This window comes from Equus asinus, chromosome 10 (genome assembly GCF_041296235.1).
Source record: "Equus asinus isolate D_3611 breed Donkey chromosome 10, EquAss-T2T_v2, whole genome shotgun sequence".
Taxonomy (NCBI): Eukaryota; Metazoa; Chordata; class Mammalia; order Perissodactyla; family Equidae; genus Equus; species Equus asinus.
In genome coordinates, this window is record NC_091799.1 from 13,457,592 (window position 1) to 13,475,631 (window position 18,040).

At 57.3% G+C, this 18,040-nt stretch overlaps 2 protein-coding genes and 1 long non-coding RNA gene across 6 annotated transcripts in view; 1 reads left to right on the forward strand and 2 right to left on the reverse strand.

Annotated features, from left to right (window-relative positions):
- On the reverse strand, positions 1 to 1,209 carry LOC123289254 (uncharacterized). The gene is made up of 2 exons (XR_006533046.2): positions 1,074 to 1,209; positions 1 to 246 (listed from the first exon to the last, which is right to left on the reverse strand). It is a non-coding gene; the product is annotated as an uncharacterized lncRNA (long non-coding RNA).
- Positions 1,084 to 14,030, forward strand: REXO4 (REX4 homolog, 3'-5' exonuclease). 4 transcript variants are annotated; one of them, XM_014863344.3, is made up of 8 exons: positions 1,087 to 1,329; positions 3,615 to 3,946; positions 5,139 to 5,276; positions 5,502 to 5,695; positions 6,936 to 7,024; positions 8,749 to 8,823; positions 9,519 to 9,593; positions 10,743 to 11,804. In XM_014863344.3, the coding sequence occupies exons 1-8, from the start codon at positions 1,171 to 1,173 to the stop codon at positions 10,860 to 10,862; spliced, it is 1,182 nt and encodes a 393-aa protein (XP_014718830.2). In that variant the 5' UTR covers positions 1,087 to 1,170; the 3' UTR covers positions 10,863 to 11,804. The 4 variants fall into 4 exon arrangements, with proteins under 4 accessions (XP_014718831.2, XP_014718830.2, XP_014718832.2 ...); XM_014863346.3 differs by lacking the exon at positions 1,087 to 1,329 and adding an exon at positions 1,336 to 1,707; XM_014863345.3 differs by lacking the exon at positions 8,749 to 8,823 and having other exon boundaries at positions 1,084 to 1,329; positions 10,743 to 14,030.
- STKLD1 (serine/threonine kinase like domain containing 1) overlaps positions 12,348 to 18,040 on the reverse strand; it is a 21,882-nt gene continuing 16,189 nt past the window's right edge. The window contains exons 12-18 of the mRNA XM_014863342.3: positions 16,724 to 16,840; positions 16,231 to 16,371; positions 15,165 to 15,293; positions 14,382 to 14,510; positions 14,170 to 14,298; positions 12,677 to 12,817; positions 12,348 to 12,484 (exon numbers count right to left, since the gene is read on the reverse strand). Coding sequence (XP_014718828.3) covers positions 12,348 to 12,484; positions 12,677 to 12,817; positions 14,170 to 14,298; positions 14,382 to 14,510; positions 15,165 to 15,293; positions 16,231 to 16,371; positions 16,724 to 16,840 — 923 coding nt within the window. The remainder of the gene's footprint in view (positions 12,485 to 12,676; positions 12,818 to 14,169; positions 14,299 to 14,381; positions 14,511 to 15,164; positions 15,294 to 16,230; positions 16,372 to 16,723; positions 16,841 to 18,040) is intronic.

Sequence of the window (18,040 nt, forward strand, 5' to 3'; positions counted from 1 at the left end):
GAAGTGGAGGCCTCCTCTGTGTTGTTTATTGAGGTATTGTCGGGGCCGGGCGTGGTGTGCTAGCAATTTATTATTATTGTTGTGTCCACCGAAAGAAAGAGTCTAGGTGACATTAGCGGAGGAGCTTATCAATAATTGGTGTGAGGAGTTCGAACCTGGGGAAACCATTCCACAGAGCCCTCTGATGGGGCTGCTCGAGGGGTGTGGGATTAGGTGCAGCCTACGGCTCTTTCACAAACAGTGCACCTGCAGGGAAGAGGAACAGAAAAAAAAACTTACAACCAGATTTCATATAAGTCGAAAAAAGGGGGTAGAGCCTATTTGGGCTTCTCTCTAGATTTACATCGAAGGTGACACAAACGAGAATTCCTTGGTTATTATATGTCAAACAAGTTCAGAGATGCTGACGTTATCTGTGTGTGGAGGGGGGTGAGGATCAGGGTCCTTGACTATTCCCTCGATCTCTAAGAACGCAGCTGGGGAGAGGGAGAGCGAGCTACCCTTTATCTCTTCCTGCTGTGGCTCTGTCCGGCGGCCTCCTGGGTCAGGAGGTGTGGGGTTCAAGGTCATTTGACACAGACTGACCATGGTCTGCGTGGCCGCTTCCCAGGACAGCGTGGATGTTACTGCACTGACTTAAAGCCTATGCGGTTTGCTCGCTAGATTCGCCTGCTACACCACGGAGATGGGTCCCAAAAATCCGTCCACAGTTGTTAGTACATTAATATACAACATTTACGAGGATGCTTTAGTATTATCCTCGGGTATCGCTGAAGTGCCTTTGCAGCCCACGCTCTGGTAAACCGGGCTGTACGACCCGGGGGCCTCCTCCCCGTCCCTGGGCCTCAGTTTCCCCCTGCACATGGAAGAGAGCCCGGCGAGGCAGAGAGCGCGGGCAGCCGCCGGGAAGGGAGTGGCCCGGGTCCCCTCGCGCCGTCCGCCCCGCCGGGTCCCCCAGGCCCGGCCGCCCAGCGACCCCTGGCGGCTGCCTGCGCCCCGCGCTCTGCCGTCCCAGTCGCGGTGCTACACCGACAGCGGCCCCCCAGTCCCCTTCTGGCGCCTACGTTTCTCACCCCCCTCTCGGATCTCGGTGAGATCCCGGGCTTATCCCAACCCGATCTCAGGTCGCCGAGCCCGACCGCCGCTGGCTGGGGTGTTGGCCCTTTTCTCATGCGGACAAAGAGCCCCGCGCTGCTCCCAGTGGTGCGGAACCTGAGGCGAAGGCCCGGTTTCCAGCCGGTCGGGGAGAGGCGAGCACTTCCGGGGGTTAGGGCGCACGTGCCGAGACGCGCGCGTGTGCTTCCGAGGTCGCTTCCGGGGTCCCTCCAGGTGGGAGTCGGGGGCGGCTGCGCCTGTGCTCGGGGACGGAGCGGTCCGCGACCGGGAATGGGCGCAGGTGGCGGGCCGCGCGCGGGGCGGGCGGGGGGCGCGGGACGCCGTCCTCGGCGTGGCCGCCGCGCTCCGGCGTCGGGCCCCGGGGTCCCCGCTCGGCGCCGGGGCGGGGACGGCGGGACGGGGCAGGGCGGCCCCCCGGCTGGGCCCGGGCTCGCCGAGAAGCTCATTCGGAAGAAAAGCAAGAAGAAAAGGTTGTGTCACAGCAAGGCGCGGGAGGTACGCGGGAAACCGGGAAGCGGCCCTGGAGGTGCCGTGGTGCGGCCTCCAAAGGCTCCAGAAGACTTTTCCCCAAACTGGAAGGCGCTGCAGGAGGTAAGACTCGGGGGCTCGCGGAGCGCGCCGCTCCTGCCCCGGTGGCCGCCGATCCGGAAAAGGAGGGAGCGCGTGGGACCCAGAGGAGGCCGATCGGAGTGAAACCTCGTCCGCAGAGCTTCTTGCAAGAACAGTGGCCTGTCGACGGAGGTCGCGAACTCGTGGGTAGAGGATTCTAGCAATACTTAGGGCTTTTAAGTCTGTAGTAGTTGATGACAGGTACTCCCGGGCACCGAGCTCTTAAAATGTGCGGACGCTGCCATGTGAGCTGTGTATGTGTTCCAGCTCCTTTATCATTTCCGTTTCACGGGTGAGGAAACCCGCCCGAGGGATTAAATAAGTTGTCCAAGATTGCAGAACCGGGAGTCTGGGGCTAGAGCCCCTGCTCAATGCTAAGTGGTACCCACTGCCTCTCTGGGCATCGGTGGCCAGTACTCAGGGAGACGTTACTCTCTGCCGGGTGCTGTTTCCTGTGCTTCCCTCCTGACTTCTCTCCGCCTCCTCTGGAGGTAGCTGCTGCTGTTATCGCTGTGTTCTAGGTGAGGAAACGCAGGCAGTGAGCATAAGGGACTTGACGCAGGTCACATAGCTAGTAAACGGCAGCCTGGGGTTCGGAGTCACCCACTGGAGCGTGAATTTTTGCTCTTTGCTACTACTGACCTTCAGTCTCTTGTGCAATTTTCTGGAGTCTGTTGCAGAGCTTCAGAGTGACCGAGAGCACAGAGAAGAGCTTCTTAACAGGGCCCGATATCTTAGGGGGAAAGTCCTGATAATTCTCCTGTCTTCAAACAGGACTGATGAAATTCCCACGGGCCCCCCAGGTTTCTGTGTGATTTCTGTAACTGTCTCTTTGTGTTTTTCTTTCTCTCAAGAAAGTAAAGCAAAATTGAGTGAGTGAGAAGGATGTTTACCATGGGGAAAACCTTGAGTTTTCTCTAGCTCATACAAGAGAGTAAGTCCTTCTGTTCTTTAAATATCACGGGGGGGGGGGGGGCCGGCCCGGTGGCACAGCGGTTAAGTGCGTACATTCCGCTTTGGTGGCCCAGGGTTTGCTGGTTCAGATCCCGAGTGCAGACATGGCACCGCTTGGCAAAAGCCATGCTGTGGCAGGCATCCCACATATAAAAGTAGAGGAAGATGGGCACGGATGTTAGCTCAGGGCCAGGCCTCCTCAGCAAAAAGAGGATTGGCAGCAGTTAGCTCAGGGCTAATCTTCCTCAAAAAATAAATAAATAAATAAGTAAAATTATGGGGACAGGTCATTAGACACTCGCCTCGTCACCTCTCTGCTGGTTGCACAGAGGAGGCTGGGCTGGAAAACCTCAGAGAGTCCTTGTGTGACAACAAGTATGGCTTCTCCCAGTTCTTCAGCCACCTGCAGTTTGACAGAAACTTTCACTGAACACACCCCTGTCTTCTTCCTAAGATCTTCACAACAGTAGGAAACCAAGAAGTCTTGTAAAGGAAGTGGTTTCTGTGCACCGGCTTGTTGGCCTAAGCTGTGAGAGAAGTGACTCTAAAGCGAACTCTAAATTGACTGTGAAGGGGACAGCAGGTTGCGTGTCGTCCCCTCGGGCTCAGAATGAAGTAGTCTGTTCAGTCGTTCAGCAGGTACTTAAGCAGGTAGAACACGAGTTTGAAGTTTCGTGGGAATGAGGAAGCAGGTGGCAGATTGTGCACTGTAATGAGATAAGCAAAGAAAAGCATTCGCCACGAGTGACTTACAGATGGAAATGAAAAAAGGCTTTTCCCAAACGGTTTGAAGGTGAATTTCAATGATGCTCATGGGAAGTATGTGTAGATGTGATTGACATGTGTGTACATACACACGTGTGTAAATTTTTTTGACCTCTCGTGCATGATTTCCCAATTAAAATGTGTCCTGTATTTTCTTTTGGGTCACACAGCTGCTGAAACAAAAACCACAGACCCTGGAAAAGCCTCTTGTTATCTCTCAGATGGATTCCGAAAAGCAGCCCCAAATTATCCAACAAAACAGAGAAGCCAGCCCGGGTAAAGCTAAGAGAGATGAGACGGGGGCAAAAAAAGCAGAGCACGCAGCCAGCGGGGGCTCTGCTCCTTCAGGAGCTCCTGCAAAGGCCAGCCGAGCAGAGCACAGTGAGAAAGGGACCAAGAGAAGGACAAATGGTGACATTTCTCTGACTCAAGGGGACATCAAGCATAAGAAGCGGAAAGCTAAGGAGGCGGCTGTAGCCTTGGCTCCAGCCCCGCCCACCGAGTAAGTCCCAGCCGTCTGCCCGAGCCAGTGGTCATCTCGTCCCTGAGAACAAAGTCCCAGCGACCAAGGCCTGTCTCCTCCAGGAGGCTGGCGACCCCTCCCGCAGCCCTCCGTCACCTCACCCTGGTGCCGTTTGTTTCCTGACGATGTAGGCATGGTGAGGGCGGGGCCTAGAACACTTAGCAGGCCCCTGGTAAAGATCTGTGGAATGATGGATGCTAAAGCCAGGAAGACCGGAGTGTGACACCGATTCCTGCATCTTGCCAGTTGGGTGGTTTGGGGCAAGTTCCTGCCGTCCCGTGAGCCTCAGTGTGGTCATCTGTGGTGTTGTGAGGGGTCTGTGAGATGTGACATGCTGCCTCAGCACCTGGCAGTTACTCAACAAACCCTGCGATGGTCACTCATCTGGGGGGACCAGGAGGCAGTGGCCGCCTCCGAATGGCTCAGCTGGAGGTGGCGTGCTTGTAAGTCAGGCTGGCAGTGTGTGGCCTGGGTGTTGAGGACATAGTTGCTAAAGGTTGCAGGAAAGAACGTTTGGACTGCCTGCCGTGTGTCACTGTGCCAGGCGGGCTCTGGAGAGAGAGCAGTCCCTGCAGGTCCCTCCCTCCTGAGGTTGGTGGTCACGCAGGGCAGGGACAATAGGCTGAATGATTTCAGTAGTTCCCTGAGTGTGGTCAGGGCGGGTCCAGGGCGAGTGGCCGGGGGGACGTGTCCATTCAGAGGGCTCAGGAAGGGATGTCCAAGGATGTGACGCTGCTGCTGCGCCGGAAGGATGGCGTGCACCAGGCAGAGAGTCACGTCCCTGCATGGGCATCATGTGGGGGTGGCTCAGGGTGAAGGTGCCAGCCGTCCTTACACCTCGGCCGGGCGCTGTGTTTCCGCTGTATGGTCATTGTGTTCGTCTGTGTTCCCTGATGCTTGACAACGAACGCATGACTTTTGTAGTTAAAATGGTAGCCGTCATTATCCCTGGGTGCTGGGCTGTATGCTTCTATTTTATATTCTCTGTCTTTATCTGTAGTTCCTACACGTGGGATGATGAGCACATTTTCTAATGAGAAAGGAGAATGCCGAGATGATAAAAATAGTGGGAGCCCCTGGGCCTGTGGGCCCGGGCCGTAGGGGTCCAACTGCTGTGAGGAGCAGACCCATCGAGCAGCGTGTGCAGCCTGGGCTCCTCCCTGTCTTTTAGGGAAGACATCTGGTTCGACGATGTTGACCCAGCGGACATTGAAGCAGCCATCGGCCCAGAGGCAGCCGAAATAGCGAGGAAACAGCTGGGGCAGAGCAAGAAGAGCGTCACGCTGGTGAAGGAGCAGGCCTTCAGCGGGTGCGCTGGGCTGCACGTGGGCCGCTGGGCGGAAGTGGCCAGCCGTGGAGGGCGGGGGTTCTGGAAGGTTGAATTGGGAGGCACCTCCTGGTGTCCTGCTAGGACCCTCGACTGCCTAGAGCTTGTCACATGACATGGGTGAGCATGGTGACGAGCGGGGAGCTTTGGGTGCTGATTCCTGGGTCCTGCAGTGTTGGTTAAACTGGACCCTTTGGTTCCCCTCAGTCTGACAAAAGCCTTGGCCCTGGATTGTGAGATGGTGGGCGTGGGCCCCAGCGGGGAAGAGAGCATCGCTGCCCGCGTGTCCGTTGTGAACCAGTACGGGAAGTGTGTTTACGACAAGTACGTCAAGCCTACGCAGCCAGTGACTGACTACAGGACGGCGGTCAGCGGGATCCGGCCAGAGCACCTTCGGCAGGGTGGGTCACTCACAGCTAGTGACCATAGAGAGCAAGCAGTAGCTGGGCCCATGCTCTCCCTCTCGTTCCCTGTTCTGTTCCGGAGCTTTCCCCAGAGCAGGAGTCCTGACAGCTGCACCCCACGGGGGATAGTTTTCAGACGGCTCTCCTGCCTCTAAGCCATCCAACCTTCAGGCCAGGCGTCCTGGACAGCTCGGGATCCCTTGGCAGTGGGGATGGAGGTAGAGTGTGTTTGAGGAAGGAGGCCAGTGTGGGGTGAGGAGGGGAATAGGGGATGCGGGACCATTGTGAGGACTTTGGGAAGCCATGGGAAGCTTGCCAGCAGTGAGAGGCCTGGTCTGGCTCAGGTTCTAGTAGGTTCCTTCTGGCTTTGGGGTGGGAATGGGAAGATGAGGCATGAGCTGGTGGTGACCTGGGTCAGGGAGGTGCTGTATGAGGTGACAAGAAGTGGCCAACTGTAGACATACCCTAAAGGCTGAGTCTGTCGGGTTTGCCACTGGACTGGCTGTGGGGGAGAGCAGAGGGGACTTGCATCCAGGGGACTGTGGGATTTTGGACCTGGATGGATCCTGGAACCCAGAGGTGGAAGCTGCTGCTCTGTTTTTCTCTGGCCTCTTTTCTGTGCACCTCTTAGGTTCTCTCTGCACACATGACCAAGAAGGCGGCTGTGCCGCCCCTCAGTACCCCGGGCTGACCAGCCTCTCTGGGTCCCGGGCTCTAGCTGGTCCTGCTTGGCTTGGGGACGGGCAGAACCACGGGGAGAGGTGCAGTGGCTGCAGGCCTTCCCGGGGAGGGGCTGGCCCCGAGGGTGTGCACGGTGAGGAAGCTGGCAGAGCCGCGTCTGGAGCCTGGGCCTGGAACAGCGCGTCTCACCTGTGGCAGAGGACACGCGTGTTTTTGCTTCCTGCTAGAAAGACAAAGTACAGCCCTGGTCTCATGTCAGATTCAGCTGTCAGAACCACCGTCAGACGGCCACGGGCGCTCTGAGCATGCTCGGCCTGTGCTCCCCTCCGGGCCGTGGGGCGGCTCTGCGGGGTGTGCGGGGCGCTGTCCTTCCCTCCTCACCAGGCCTGGCTCTCTTCCAGGAGTGGGGTGTGGCCTGGGTATGGTTGACGCCCTCTTCCTGGGTCGGAACCTCAGCTGACCCCTCATCGCAGGCAGAGGGGCGAGGGCTGCTCCCTCTCCGAGAGCGACTGTGACTGACCTGTCGCCCCAACCGCTCCTTTGCTTTGATTTTCAGGGGAGGAGTTTGAGGTGGTGCAGAAGGAGGTGGCAGACATGCTGAGGGGCCGCATTCTGGTCGGACACGCGCTGCATAACGATTTAAAGGTACTGCTGCCTCCTGCCGCCACGCGGATGCCCTCGTGCTGGCTGGCTGTGTGCAGTGCACGTCACGGTCGGGCTCTTTTAGTGTTTCTGAATTTGTGCCTCTGTTGGGAATCCTCTAGTGACAGCGTCAGAGATCGTTTGGCGAGTTCCTGCTGTGTTCCGGGAGCCGTGCTAGGCATTTTGTGTGAAAGAGACCTCCTTTAATTCTCTACAAGGTCTCGGAGGGGTTCTTAGTGGTAAAACTGAGGCTTCGTGAGTTAGTGGGTGTGCCCACGGTGTCGGCAAGGCAGAGCTGGGTGCAGACCTGGCCTGACGCCAGCACCACCAGGTGCCCACGGCTCCAGCACAGCCACGTCAACAGCGCCTGCACCCCCTCTGCGGCCTCCCCCAGCGGGGCAGGAACCATCTATTGAGAGGCATTCCCCAGCGGCCACTCCCTCAGAGCCACTGGGCAGGCAGGCAGCGCTCCTGTCTCCCTCTCACAGGCTGGCCCACGGTGGCCAGGGCAGCGGGCAGCAGGCAAGCTGAGAGGTCACTTCCACTGGCCCTGGGGATGTAGCCTCCAGCCCTTGCTCTTTTAGGGGCTCTGCATGGGCAGAACTGACCCACTCATTCTGATGAGAACCACGGGCCTGGCAGAGTGGGAGACTGTTGTTCCTGGCGGGGGCTTTCCAAACAGTGTTCTCTGGAACCCTGGGGTCCTTGGATTTAGAGGCTGCTAAACGTTGGTCTTAATTGCCTTTTTTTTTTTTTCTTGGTGTGGAAGATTCACCGTGAGCTAACATCCATTGCCAGTCTTCTTCTTTTTTGGCTTGAGGAAGATTATCCCTGAGTTAACGTCTGTGCCCATCTTCATGTGCTTTGTTTGTGGGACGCCTCCACAGCACAGCTGATGAGTGGAATAGGTCTGCACCTAGGATCCGAACCTGCGAACCTGGCTGCCAAAGCAGAGTGCACAGAACTTGAACAACTCGGCCATGGAGCTGGCCCCTTAATTGCCTTTTAAGATAAATTTTGGGGCCAGCTCCGATGGCCTAGTGGTTAAGTTCGGTGTGCTCCACTTTGGTGGCTCAGGTTCAGTTCCTGGGCACAGAACCATACCACTCATCTTTCACTGGCCATGCTGTGGCAGTGGCTCACAGACAAAAAGAAGAAAAAAAAAAAGAAGAAGATTGGCAACAGATGTTAGCTCAGGGTGAATCTTCCTTTAAAAAAAAAAAGGTAAATTTTGAACTGTTAAAAACTAGCAAGTCCTCTGCCCACCAAAATGCGTTGTATCATAAATGTTCTCTCGGGCCACCCCCCCATTAGCTTGTGCTCCCTCCTGACACCCACTCCATCCCCAGTAACTTGGGTGGACTGTTGCTTAAATTTGTCCCGAAGGCTATGCTGAGATGAGCTGTTAAATTCTGCTCTCATTCCTGACTTCCTGTGTGTGCAACACCAACTCAAAATGCAGGGACAAGTTGGTTGCAGTTAGTTGTGACTGTCAGTCTCCTGCTCCCCCAAGTTCACGACTGTGCTTTTGTCAGTGTGGCTCTTACTGTCGAGAGTCGCCATTAGTGCGTTGTCCTCCCTCAGAAGTTCAGAGTCACATCACTGCCTTTTTTCACTCGTGTGTGTATGTGTCGTTTGTTGGAATTCTTGTAAGAGCTTATCTGAAAAAAGGGTTTCCACTGCTACAGATCAAAATTGAAAATGGTGATCACTCTGTCTTCTTCCAGGTGCTGTTTTTAGACCACCCAAAAAAGATGATCCGAGACACACAGAAATATAAACCTTTCAAGAGTCATGTTCAGGTACTTAAAGTTAGTGTCGTTCCTGGGGCCAGCCCTGTAGCCTGCTGGTTAAGTTTGGTGGGCACCACTTCAGCAGCCCAGGCACAGGTTTGGATCCCAGGCATGGACCTACACTACTTGTGGGCCATGCTGTGGCGGCATCCCACTTATAAAATAGAGGAAGATTGGCACAGATGTTAGCTCAGGGCAAATCTTCCTCAGCAAAAAAAAAATTAGTGTTCTTCCACACGCTGGTAGGTCTGTTGTGTGGTTCACATGATTGCCCCTGGTAGCTGACCTGTTGGTGAAGGGTGTTTTGTTTTGGTTTTGATTTTCCTTTTAACCTTTAAAACTGAAAGGAATCTTAGAAGAAAACATAGAATTCTGGTGAACGCCAGCCCTAAGACTCAGTGCGCCTGATGCAGGTCGTTTCCACTCTGTTCTCCACAGTCCAGGGAACTGTGGGCGGGCTCCCTGGGAAATGGCGGGAGGCCGTGGCTGGAAGGCAGGCATGCAGGCTCCTTCTGCAGCCCTCCTCCAGGCCGATTGGGTCACTGGCCCCAAGCACTGTGGCACTGCCAGTGGGAGGCGCACTGCAGGTCACCTCGGTTGGGGCTCAGTAGGTGACTCCCCTGCCTGGGGCAGCACCCCCGCTCTGGAGAGCCTGCACAGGCCTTGCCCCAGCCTGGCTGTGTGCTCTCGCCTCTCCCCTCTAGAGTGGACGGCCATCCCTGAAGCTGCTCGCAGAGGAAATCCTGGGGATCAGGGTGCAGCAGGCAGAGCACTGTTCGGTGAGTGCATCCTGGGATGACAGTCCTCGGGATTAGGGGCCATCCCTGAGCTTACAGGCTAGGTGCCTTGTCACTGACAGCAAACACAGTGGGCCTGAGTGACTTCTTTTTTAGGAACCTGCTGGTCCATAAAAAATGAAATGGCAGGCCAGCTTGGTGGCTCAGTGGTTGAGTTCACATGTTGCACTTTGGCAGCTTGGGGTTCGCAGGTTCAGACCCCAGGCGCAGACCTAGCACCACTCATCAGGCCATGCTCTGGCGGCGTCCCACATATAAAATAGAGGAAGAGGGGCCGGCCTGGTGGCGCAGCAGTTAAGTTCGCACGTTCTGCTTCTCGGCGGCCTGGGGTTCACCAGTTCGGATCCCGGGTGTGGACATGGCACCACTTGGCATGCCATGCTGTGGTAGGCATCCCACGTATAAAGTAGAGGAAGATGGGCACGATGTTAGCTCAGGGCCAGGCTTCCTCAGCAAAAAAGAGGAGGACTGGCAGTAGTTAGCTCAGGGCTAATCTTCCTCAAAAAAAAAAAAAAAATAGAGGAAGATTGGCAGAGTTGTTAGCTCAGGGCCAACCTTCCTCACCAAAAAAAAATGAAATGGCACAGCAGGCTTATAGTGTTGACTAAATTCTAAATGGTTATGTTTAACTAATTAACAGACTTAACACAAACTGCTATACTGTAAATGTTTGGGAAAAGTCCCCAGTGTAGACCGAAGGCCGCTTAGGACTCTGTGGCCCAGGTCAGTCAGCCCCTTGGCGACAGGCCCTGGTGACCAGGCCGAGGAGTGCTGGTGCCTGGCCACAGGCTCGTAGAACCCAGCCCCTGCCACATTGTGGTTGCCAGCCCTCTGGGCTCTTTCTGCCCTTCGTCTGCATCTGAGCAGCCGGCTCAGAGGCCACCGTCCGCCCTTCTGTCCTGACGCCCTCACAGGACAGCACATTTTTCCCTTCACATCTGTGGGTCCCTTTCTCTCCTGGAAATGGGAGCGCCTGAGTTGCAGGAGAGGGGTGAGGACCATGTCACTGGGCGGCTGCTTTTCTCGGTTCCTCCGTGTCTGGTGCTAGGCTTGGTAATTGTGGGATTGCCTGGCACGTGGCCATGCTTCTCCCCCACTGGGCCAGCCACAGTGCTGTTCCTTGTCGCCTAGATTCAGGATGCCCAGGCGGCAATGAGGCTGTACGTCATGGTGAAGAAGGAGTGGGAGACCGTTGCCCGAGACAGGCGCCCCGCAGCTGCTGCTCCAGCCCATGGCAGTGACGACATCTAGCCGTCTGCCCCTGGCAATGACGATGCCTGCCACTGGCCCCTCCCCCCGCCTCGTGGCAGCGTCTCCGTCCACAGGCAGTTGTGACCACATCTTCCTGGAGCAGTGACTCTGTTGCAGCGTTTTCAAAATCATGGCAGCAGGGCATGGGAGCATACATGCTGCTGAGAAGCACTTTTCCTTCCCCCTGATTTCACGATCTCAGACCTAGGCCCACCCACAGGGGGTTGGGCAGCACAGGGAGGGACATAGCTGGGGGAGTCAGGGCATTTGTCCTGGGCACAGCCAGGAGGTGGGTGACGGGGACTGAAGTGGGAGTGCGGACAGGGAGTGGGCCACGCCTGCCCTCTGCCGTCACCACGGACATGGCGGCCTTCGCTGGGCTTCACCAGGTCCCGCGGCGGGAAGCGCCCAGTTGTCCACTGGGTCCTCAGCGCTTCCTCTCAGGAGGCCTCGTTCCCTCAATCACCCTGAGCCATGTAAAGAACTCTGCTGGACTCGAGGGGCGGCAGACCAGTGTCTGTGGTCAGCCCAGCCACAGCCTCATCATGGAGTTTATGTGGCTGCCTTTGGACGTGGAGGGACTTTCTTAGAGCGGGTGTTCCTTTCGCTCTCCCCACACCTGCCACATTTAAACTCGAGTTGGAGCCCACAGCGCAGCGACGTGGGGCTCAGGCTGCCTGATGGTGACAACAGTTATTCCCGGAGGCAGGTGCCTCTCCCCATCCAGGACAGACATGCTGAGCTCCGGCCATTGCGCTGGAAGAGCTGCGTGGGCTCCCGTGTCAGGATCTTTGTGAGAACAGGGTGGGGAGCAGCCAGCCACGCTGAGTGGAGCGAGCGCATAAAGCAGCGGCTTCATGGGGCCACCTGCCGGTGGCACAAAAAAGGTCCAAACCCACTGCGGGTGTTACTGAACAAATGCAGGTTTTTACTTGAGATGGAGCTCGCAGGGCTCAGTGTCTTTCCCTCATTTGGAATGGTCTGGAAGGACCCCTGTGTCTGCTGCCACCTGCTCCAGCCAGGGCCGAGGTACGTATATAGTGCAGAATCAGCTACCAGGCCACCCTAACCCCAGGCCGGCTCAGCCCCGCCAGGAACTGAAGAGTAAAATGCTCACGCTGGCCCTCGTCCTGAGGAGGAAGGGAAGGCGGGAGAAGTCCCGAGTAGGAGGGAGGCCTTAGGGGTCTGCCGCCTCAGGGTAAAGGCGACTGCCCGCCCCCGGGGCTTGGAGGCGTGGCCTCCTCCAGTCTCTGGAGCACCTTTTCTGCATAAAAAACCAGCTCCTGGAAGGAAAAGAGTAGGTCACTGTTTTGTGGACAGTCTCGGAGTCCACGAGTAGTTGTTTTTGTGATTTAATCCGCTCTTTGAAGAAGTCTGATGAGCCGTCCCCATAGGATTTACTTTAGCCCCATTGTAGACAGAATTACAGGAACGGTCACTAAGAACCACCCACAGTGACCCCGGTCAGTTCCACATAGACCTGCTCTAGGGCCCTGGACTCGGGCCACCCGAGCCTGGCTGCAGAGGCCCTGCCACACGCACCAGGCTGGAGGTGAAGCGCCCGTGGATCTCCTGGACCAGGGGCTGGATGCCGCTGGACGCCAGCTCGGACAGGACCTCCTCTGTGGGCAGAGCAGAGGTTCCTGAGGCTGGGGCACTTCCGAGGAGGCCAACAGGACAAGACTGTGTCCCCCTCCCACTCAGGCTCAGCGTGAGCTGCATGCCACCCCTGGGACTCAGGAGCTGGGCATCAGCACAGTGCCTGGCGCAGGCGGGCACTCCAGTCAAGTGCATAGGAACTTCAGGGGGCTCACTGTAGGAGGCGAGGTGGGCCAGCAGCATGCAGACGTTCTCCACCACCTCTGGGTCATCCCTGTAGAGCTGGTATGTCTCCTTGATCAGGACTAGGCCACTGCTGCCCTCCTTGGGCATCACCACATGCAACGCCACCAGCTCTGGGGGGTGGGGTGGTACAGGAGAGAGTGGGGTCACTCCCCGTGGCTGCCTACACCTCAGTGTCCTCTGGGAATGGGGCGATGGCACTCCAGGTTCATAGGGCTGCTGAGAGTCCAGAGCGCTCAGGACAGCAGGGCCTGAGCCACTGGCAGAGGAGGCCATGGTTTCCTGTAGCCTGGGGACCTCAGGTGAGAGTGTCCCCACTCTGCCGTAAGGCCTGTGAAGGCATCTGCTGCCTTGTCCCCTCTCGGTGCAAGTGTCCACCCCATCTCCCTCCACCTGGGCAGCGAGAGCCTCCTGCCAGAGGGTGGTCTCTGCCCATGGGCCCCACAGAAGCGCCAGTGCACACTGCAGAAGGTGTCTGGAGGGAGGCGCTCCCCATGAGGAGGCTCAGCCACACGGGATCAGGCCCGGCGCTGGAGGGCTGGGTGCTTGTGTGAGCAGCGACCTGTGATTCCACGTAGCCGTGACTCATCAGATCCTCCTGGAGCCCAGGTGAAGCTAACACTCGCGTGAGACAACTTGGATGTCACACAGCCCTCAGGTGGCAAAGCCACAATTCTCACCCAGACTGGCTCTGGGGTCCTGTTCACTGTGGTCTGCTGATCCCACTCCCTCCCCTGAGCAGAGCCATTTCCCATCTGCCCTCAGGGCCTCAGCCTGTCCCAGGAGGATTGGCAGCTGACCTCTGACATGGGTCTGTTGTTGGCGGGACCTGGGGGACAGGCCTGGAGCCCAGGGTGGGTGTCTGGGACGGAAGACACCAGGGTCCCCAGGGGTGAAGCTGCCCACCCCCTTCTCAGGGTTGGGCCACTTCAGGCTGAGGAGCAGACAGGCCTGGCTCTCTTTGCTTTCCCCTCCAGGCTGGCCCTTGGCCCCAGCCCCACCCATGCAGCTGCCCTGGAACAGAGTGGGAAGCAGGCCACCCCACATACACAGCTGGCAACCTTGGCCAGTCTCCAGGCCTCAAGTGTCTCCATAAAGCGTTACAGTGCCGCAAGTTTGGCACGGGGCCAGGGACGGCTCGCAGGGTAGCAGCCAGGTCTGTGCTGTGGAGGCGAGCATCTGGAGACAGACCTGTCTCCTGGCTGCACCTGTAGGGAAACCTGTGCAGACCTAATAGGTGTTTATGGACCGGGAAGGATGGTCACAATACAGCGTTAAGCAAAAAAAGTATCGAATGCAGGTATAAAATCTCCATGGCAATTTGTAGATCATGGGACTACAGATAGTTTTTCTTTTCCTTTTTTTGATTTTTTGCCTGTTTTCAGGTTGTGGGCAGCTGGTGGACATTACTTGTTGAGTTTTGTCCCCACCTCCTAGTGGCAGCCCAGTCTGTCCCCAGGCTCACCGGACACCTTTGCCAGGCTGGCCAGGCCCCGGTAGGCGTTGTTCACCAGCAGGACTCTGTCCTGGCACAGCTGGATGCTTTGCAGGAACAGTGCTGCCACCTCTTCAAACTGCTGCTCCTTTATGCAGCCTGCAGAAGGGCCAGCGCGGGCCTTGTTGCCTCGTGGGTCTGGGCTCCACCCCTCCCAGCTCCTGGGACCCCAGGCTACTCACCTAGCAGGGACAGCAGCCAGAGGACTGCACAGCCAGCCTCGGCCATCTCCACATCTGTGGGGTAGGTGGCTAGCACCTCAGCAATGAGGACTGGGGCTTTCTCCAAGGGGGCCTTGTTCACGATGACAGCTGGAACCAGGACAGGATGGAGGAGGGGACACCTAGCTCTTGGGTGCAGTCTGGAGTGCCTGCTGTACACATAGCCCCCCCACCTGCCTCCCACCGAGGACAACAGAGCAGAAGCTGTGGGGGGAGAGGTCACACGTGCTCAGAGATGGGAAGATAAGGAGGGAGTGTGTATTTGGAGGTAGGGGGTACCCGTGCCCCCAAGGGGAGGCTTGGGGGATTTCGCCCTTTGGGTGTGGGCAGGAGGCCTCTTTTCCTTGGGCAAAACTGCCCAGTGCTGGAGGGCCAAGCTGGGGCTTGGGGCCTCCTTTCCTGAATCAAAAATGAGGATAGGCTGCCAGTGCTAAGGTTAACTTCTGAAGCCAGGGGTTCCGGGAAGACCCAGGACTTGGGGGCCAGAGGGGCTCCCTGGGTGGGAGGCTGCGGAGTCAGTGAGGGGCCCACCCACCAGGGCAGAAAGTCCCACCTCTGCTGGGGGCAGGACTATTCCCCTCTCCTTTCTTTCGCTCTGCTTTCAGGCCTTCAGAAGAGCCCTTCTGGCTATGGCTTGCCCTGAAGTGTTTGTGGGACAGGACAGAGAGACCCTTGAAGGCTCTGAGAGGTGTGTAGGGAGGAGCAGAGGGAGAGAGCCAGCCCTGGGCGCAGAACGGGCCTCACCGTCCACCAGCAGGACCCAGAGCAAGCTCAGGCCCTTGACGCAGATGTCCCTGTTCCTGGAGAAGGTGCCCAGATGCTCCAGGATGTGCTCAAACAGCCCAGCCTGCTGCAGCTCCTCTGTAGCAGATTCTGTGGGTTGGCCCTGGAATTAGGACCACGGAGAAGCCCTCCTCCAGGAAGCCTTCCCTGAGCAGCTGCCTCCCTCTTCTCTCGTCCTCGGGCACTGCGGTCCCATGCATCCTCTATTACTTGGCGCTTACTCTGGGCCAGTTTCATGCCCAGCATAGGACCCAGAAACAAGAGGACACGGTTCATCACCTTGGCCACCAGTCCTAGTATTTCCCATCCCATTACTAGGCTGGGACCAGCCTTTGTAGCTTTCCTTCCAAGGTCCCTGGTCCTGCGACTTGGGGCCACACAGCATGCATGAACCTTCCAAGATGGGCCCACGACTGTCTTTCCTGGTGGGATGACTTGACATCCAGTTTGCCTGGCAGATGGAATTTACACCTGTTGTCCCCACATGCCTGTTCATAGCGCCCCTTTTCACTCCCAAAAGTGGGATCAGCAATGTGCAGTAAATGATCCGGTCAGTGTAGGGAGAGCAGGGAGCCAGGGTCCAGCCCCTGCCTGCCACGGACTGTGGGTGAGTGTCCTTGGGCTCCCTCAGACTCCAGCTTTCCTCAGAGAAGACAGTGCTGACCCATGAGGTGGTTGGGAGGCGTGTGAAGGTGTGTAAAGCCCCCAGAAATGACCTCCTGCACACTGTCCCAACTCTGGCCGCCTCAGAAGCCCAGATGCTCTATGAAATGGAGAGAAGCAGGGCAGAAGACAGTGTGAAGCCCACGGTGGTACCTGGCACCTAGGCAGTGCCCATGCGTATCTGTGGAGGGAGTGAGTGACTGCAAAAGTGGAAGCTTTCCATCAAGAGAAAAGAAAAAGGATGAGATGTGGAACAGACCAACCGAAGGCAGTGCAATTGTGCCGTCTCAGGAACAGGCCCAGCACTACCCCACCCACGTGGTGTGCCCCAGCTTCTGCCCAAGGGAGGGGCCCGCAGACTCACCCTGGCTGGAGATGATGGTGAGCAGGCTGTAGACCATGACCAGGAGCTGCTCTGTCTTGGGGTGGCTCCGCGTGATGCTCAGCAGGACAGAGGTGATGGAGCTGTCACTTGGCATCTCGGCTGCTGGGTCCCGTGCCAGTGCTGCTTGGGCCAGTGGACAAAGCCTGGGATTAACCCCAAAGCTGGGGACCATGGGGCAGGAAGACTAAGTGCAGGTGTGAAGGCAGCACCCCCACTTTGCGTGGAGGAAGCTGAGGTCAGCCTTGTTCTCCTGGCACAGAGCGGGTCCCCATAAGTGCTGGTTGTGTGACGAAGTGAAGGACCAAAGGGGTCGGGGACCACCCTGGTCCACACAGCTGGTGAGTGACACTGTGCGGCCAGTACTGGTTTCCAAGACCTTACCATGTCTGTGCCTAACACACAGTGCACACCTAACACACACCCAGCTCAGCACCCACTTGGCCCAGGGGGTCTCCCCCAACCCGGCACCCACCTCTGCCCAGGATGCGCAGCAGCAGGGAGCAGGCACACAGCTGTATGTCAAGGATCCTCTCGTGTTGCTTCATGATGGTGACCAACACCTCCACCAGCTCCAGCGGCCACGGCAGACCTGGCAGGGCAGGGGGCAAAGTGAGGCTTGCATAGGAGCTGGGGGGAGGGGTGTGTGGACCAGACGTTGCTGGGAGCCTACAGGATCTCACATGGCCCTGGGTGGACGAGTAGATGGTGAAGAAACATGACCCATCACTGCTTACTGAGTGCTGGCCGCGTGTCTACTGCAGGCATCTCACTCCTGCCAACAGCTCTACAAGGCAGATCCTTCCTATTACTATTCTCCTCTTACAGATGAGAAAACTGAGGGTCAGAGAGATGACAGCACTTGCTTTGACCGAACCTATCTGACTCCGGAGCCCTTGGCTGTGACTGTCTTGAGACTGGACCTCTCTGGGTCCCGTTGACTTTCCTCCAGGCCCAGGCCCGTGCTGTGTGCTGGGGAACAGGTGAGAGGCAGTGGCAGGCAGCCACGGGTCCAGTCCCAGCTGTGCCCCTTCCCTGCTGGCTGCCTCCCCCCCTTGGCCTGTTTCCTCATTGGAAAAGTGCAGAGAGCAGCCCCTCCAGCTCAGGCTTGAGAACAACAAGGACAAATGTGGTGGCACCCAGGGAGCCAAGCCATGGCTAGCCCACCCAAGGCTGTCTGAGGCAGGCGTGGCTCTGGGTGGTGGAAAAGGCCATCCTTAAGAAGGGGCCCAGAAGCCTCCTGCAGTTTCTCCAGGAAGGCAAAATCTCCCTCCCCGTGGACTCGCTCCTGGCCACAGCCTAGCTCCAGAAGGGGTCACGGGGGGAGGAGAGGGAAGGAAGGGCGAAGGCCAACAGGAGGTCTCTGCGGCCGCGTTAGAGCACTGGGACTGGGCCCTAGTAATCTCTGATGCTCCAGGCAGTGGGATAGACCTTCTGTGGAAGGACTGATGATGGACAGATGGAGAGAGAGACAAGTTGATGGATGAGTGGACAGATGGCTGGCTGCTGGCTGGACGGATGGATGGATGGATGAGTGAGCGAATGTAATATTCAGGCTGGTGAGATAGAGGTTGAGTGGAGAGATTTTATGAATCCTGTCTTTTATTTTATTCCATTTTGGCAGAATTAAAAAGGTTATTAATATTCATTGATGGAGAATGCTGGGGGAAGAGGTGCTCGCATACACGCCCGATAGGTGGGTAAGTTGGTGTATCTATGGAGGGCACTTTGCAGTATCTATGAAAACATGAAGTATTCACACCCTCAACATGTCAGTATTTATCCTACAGAA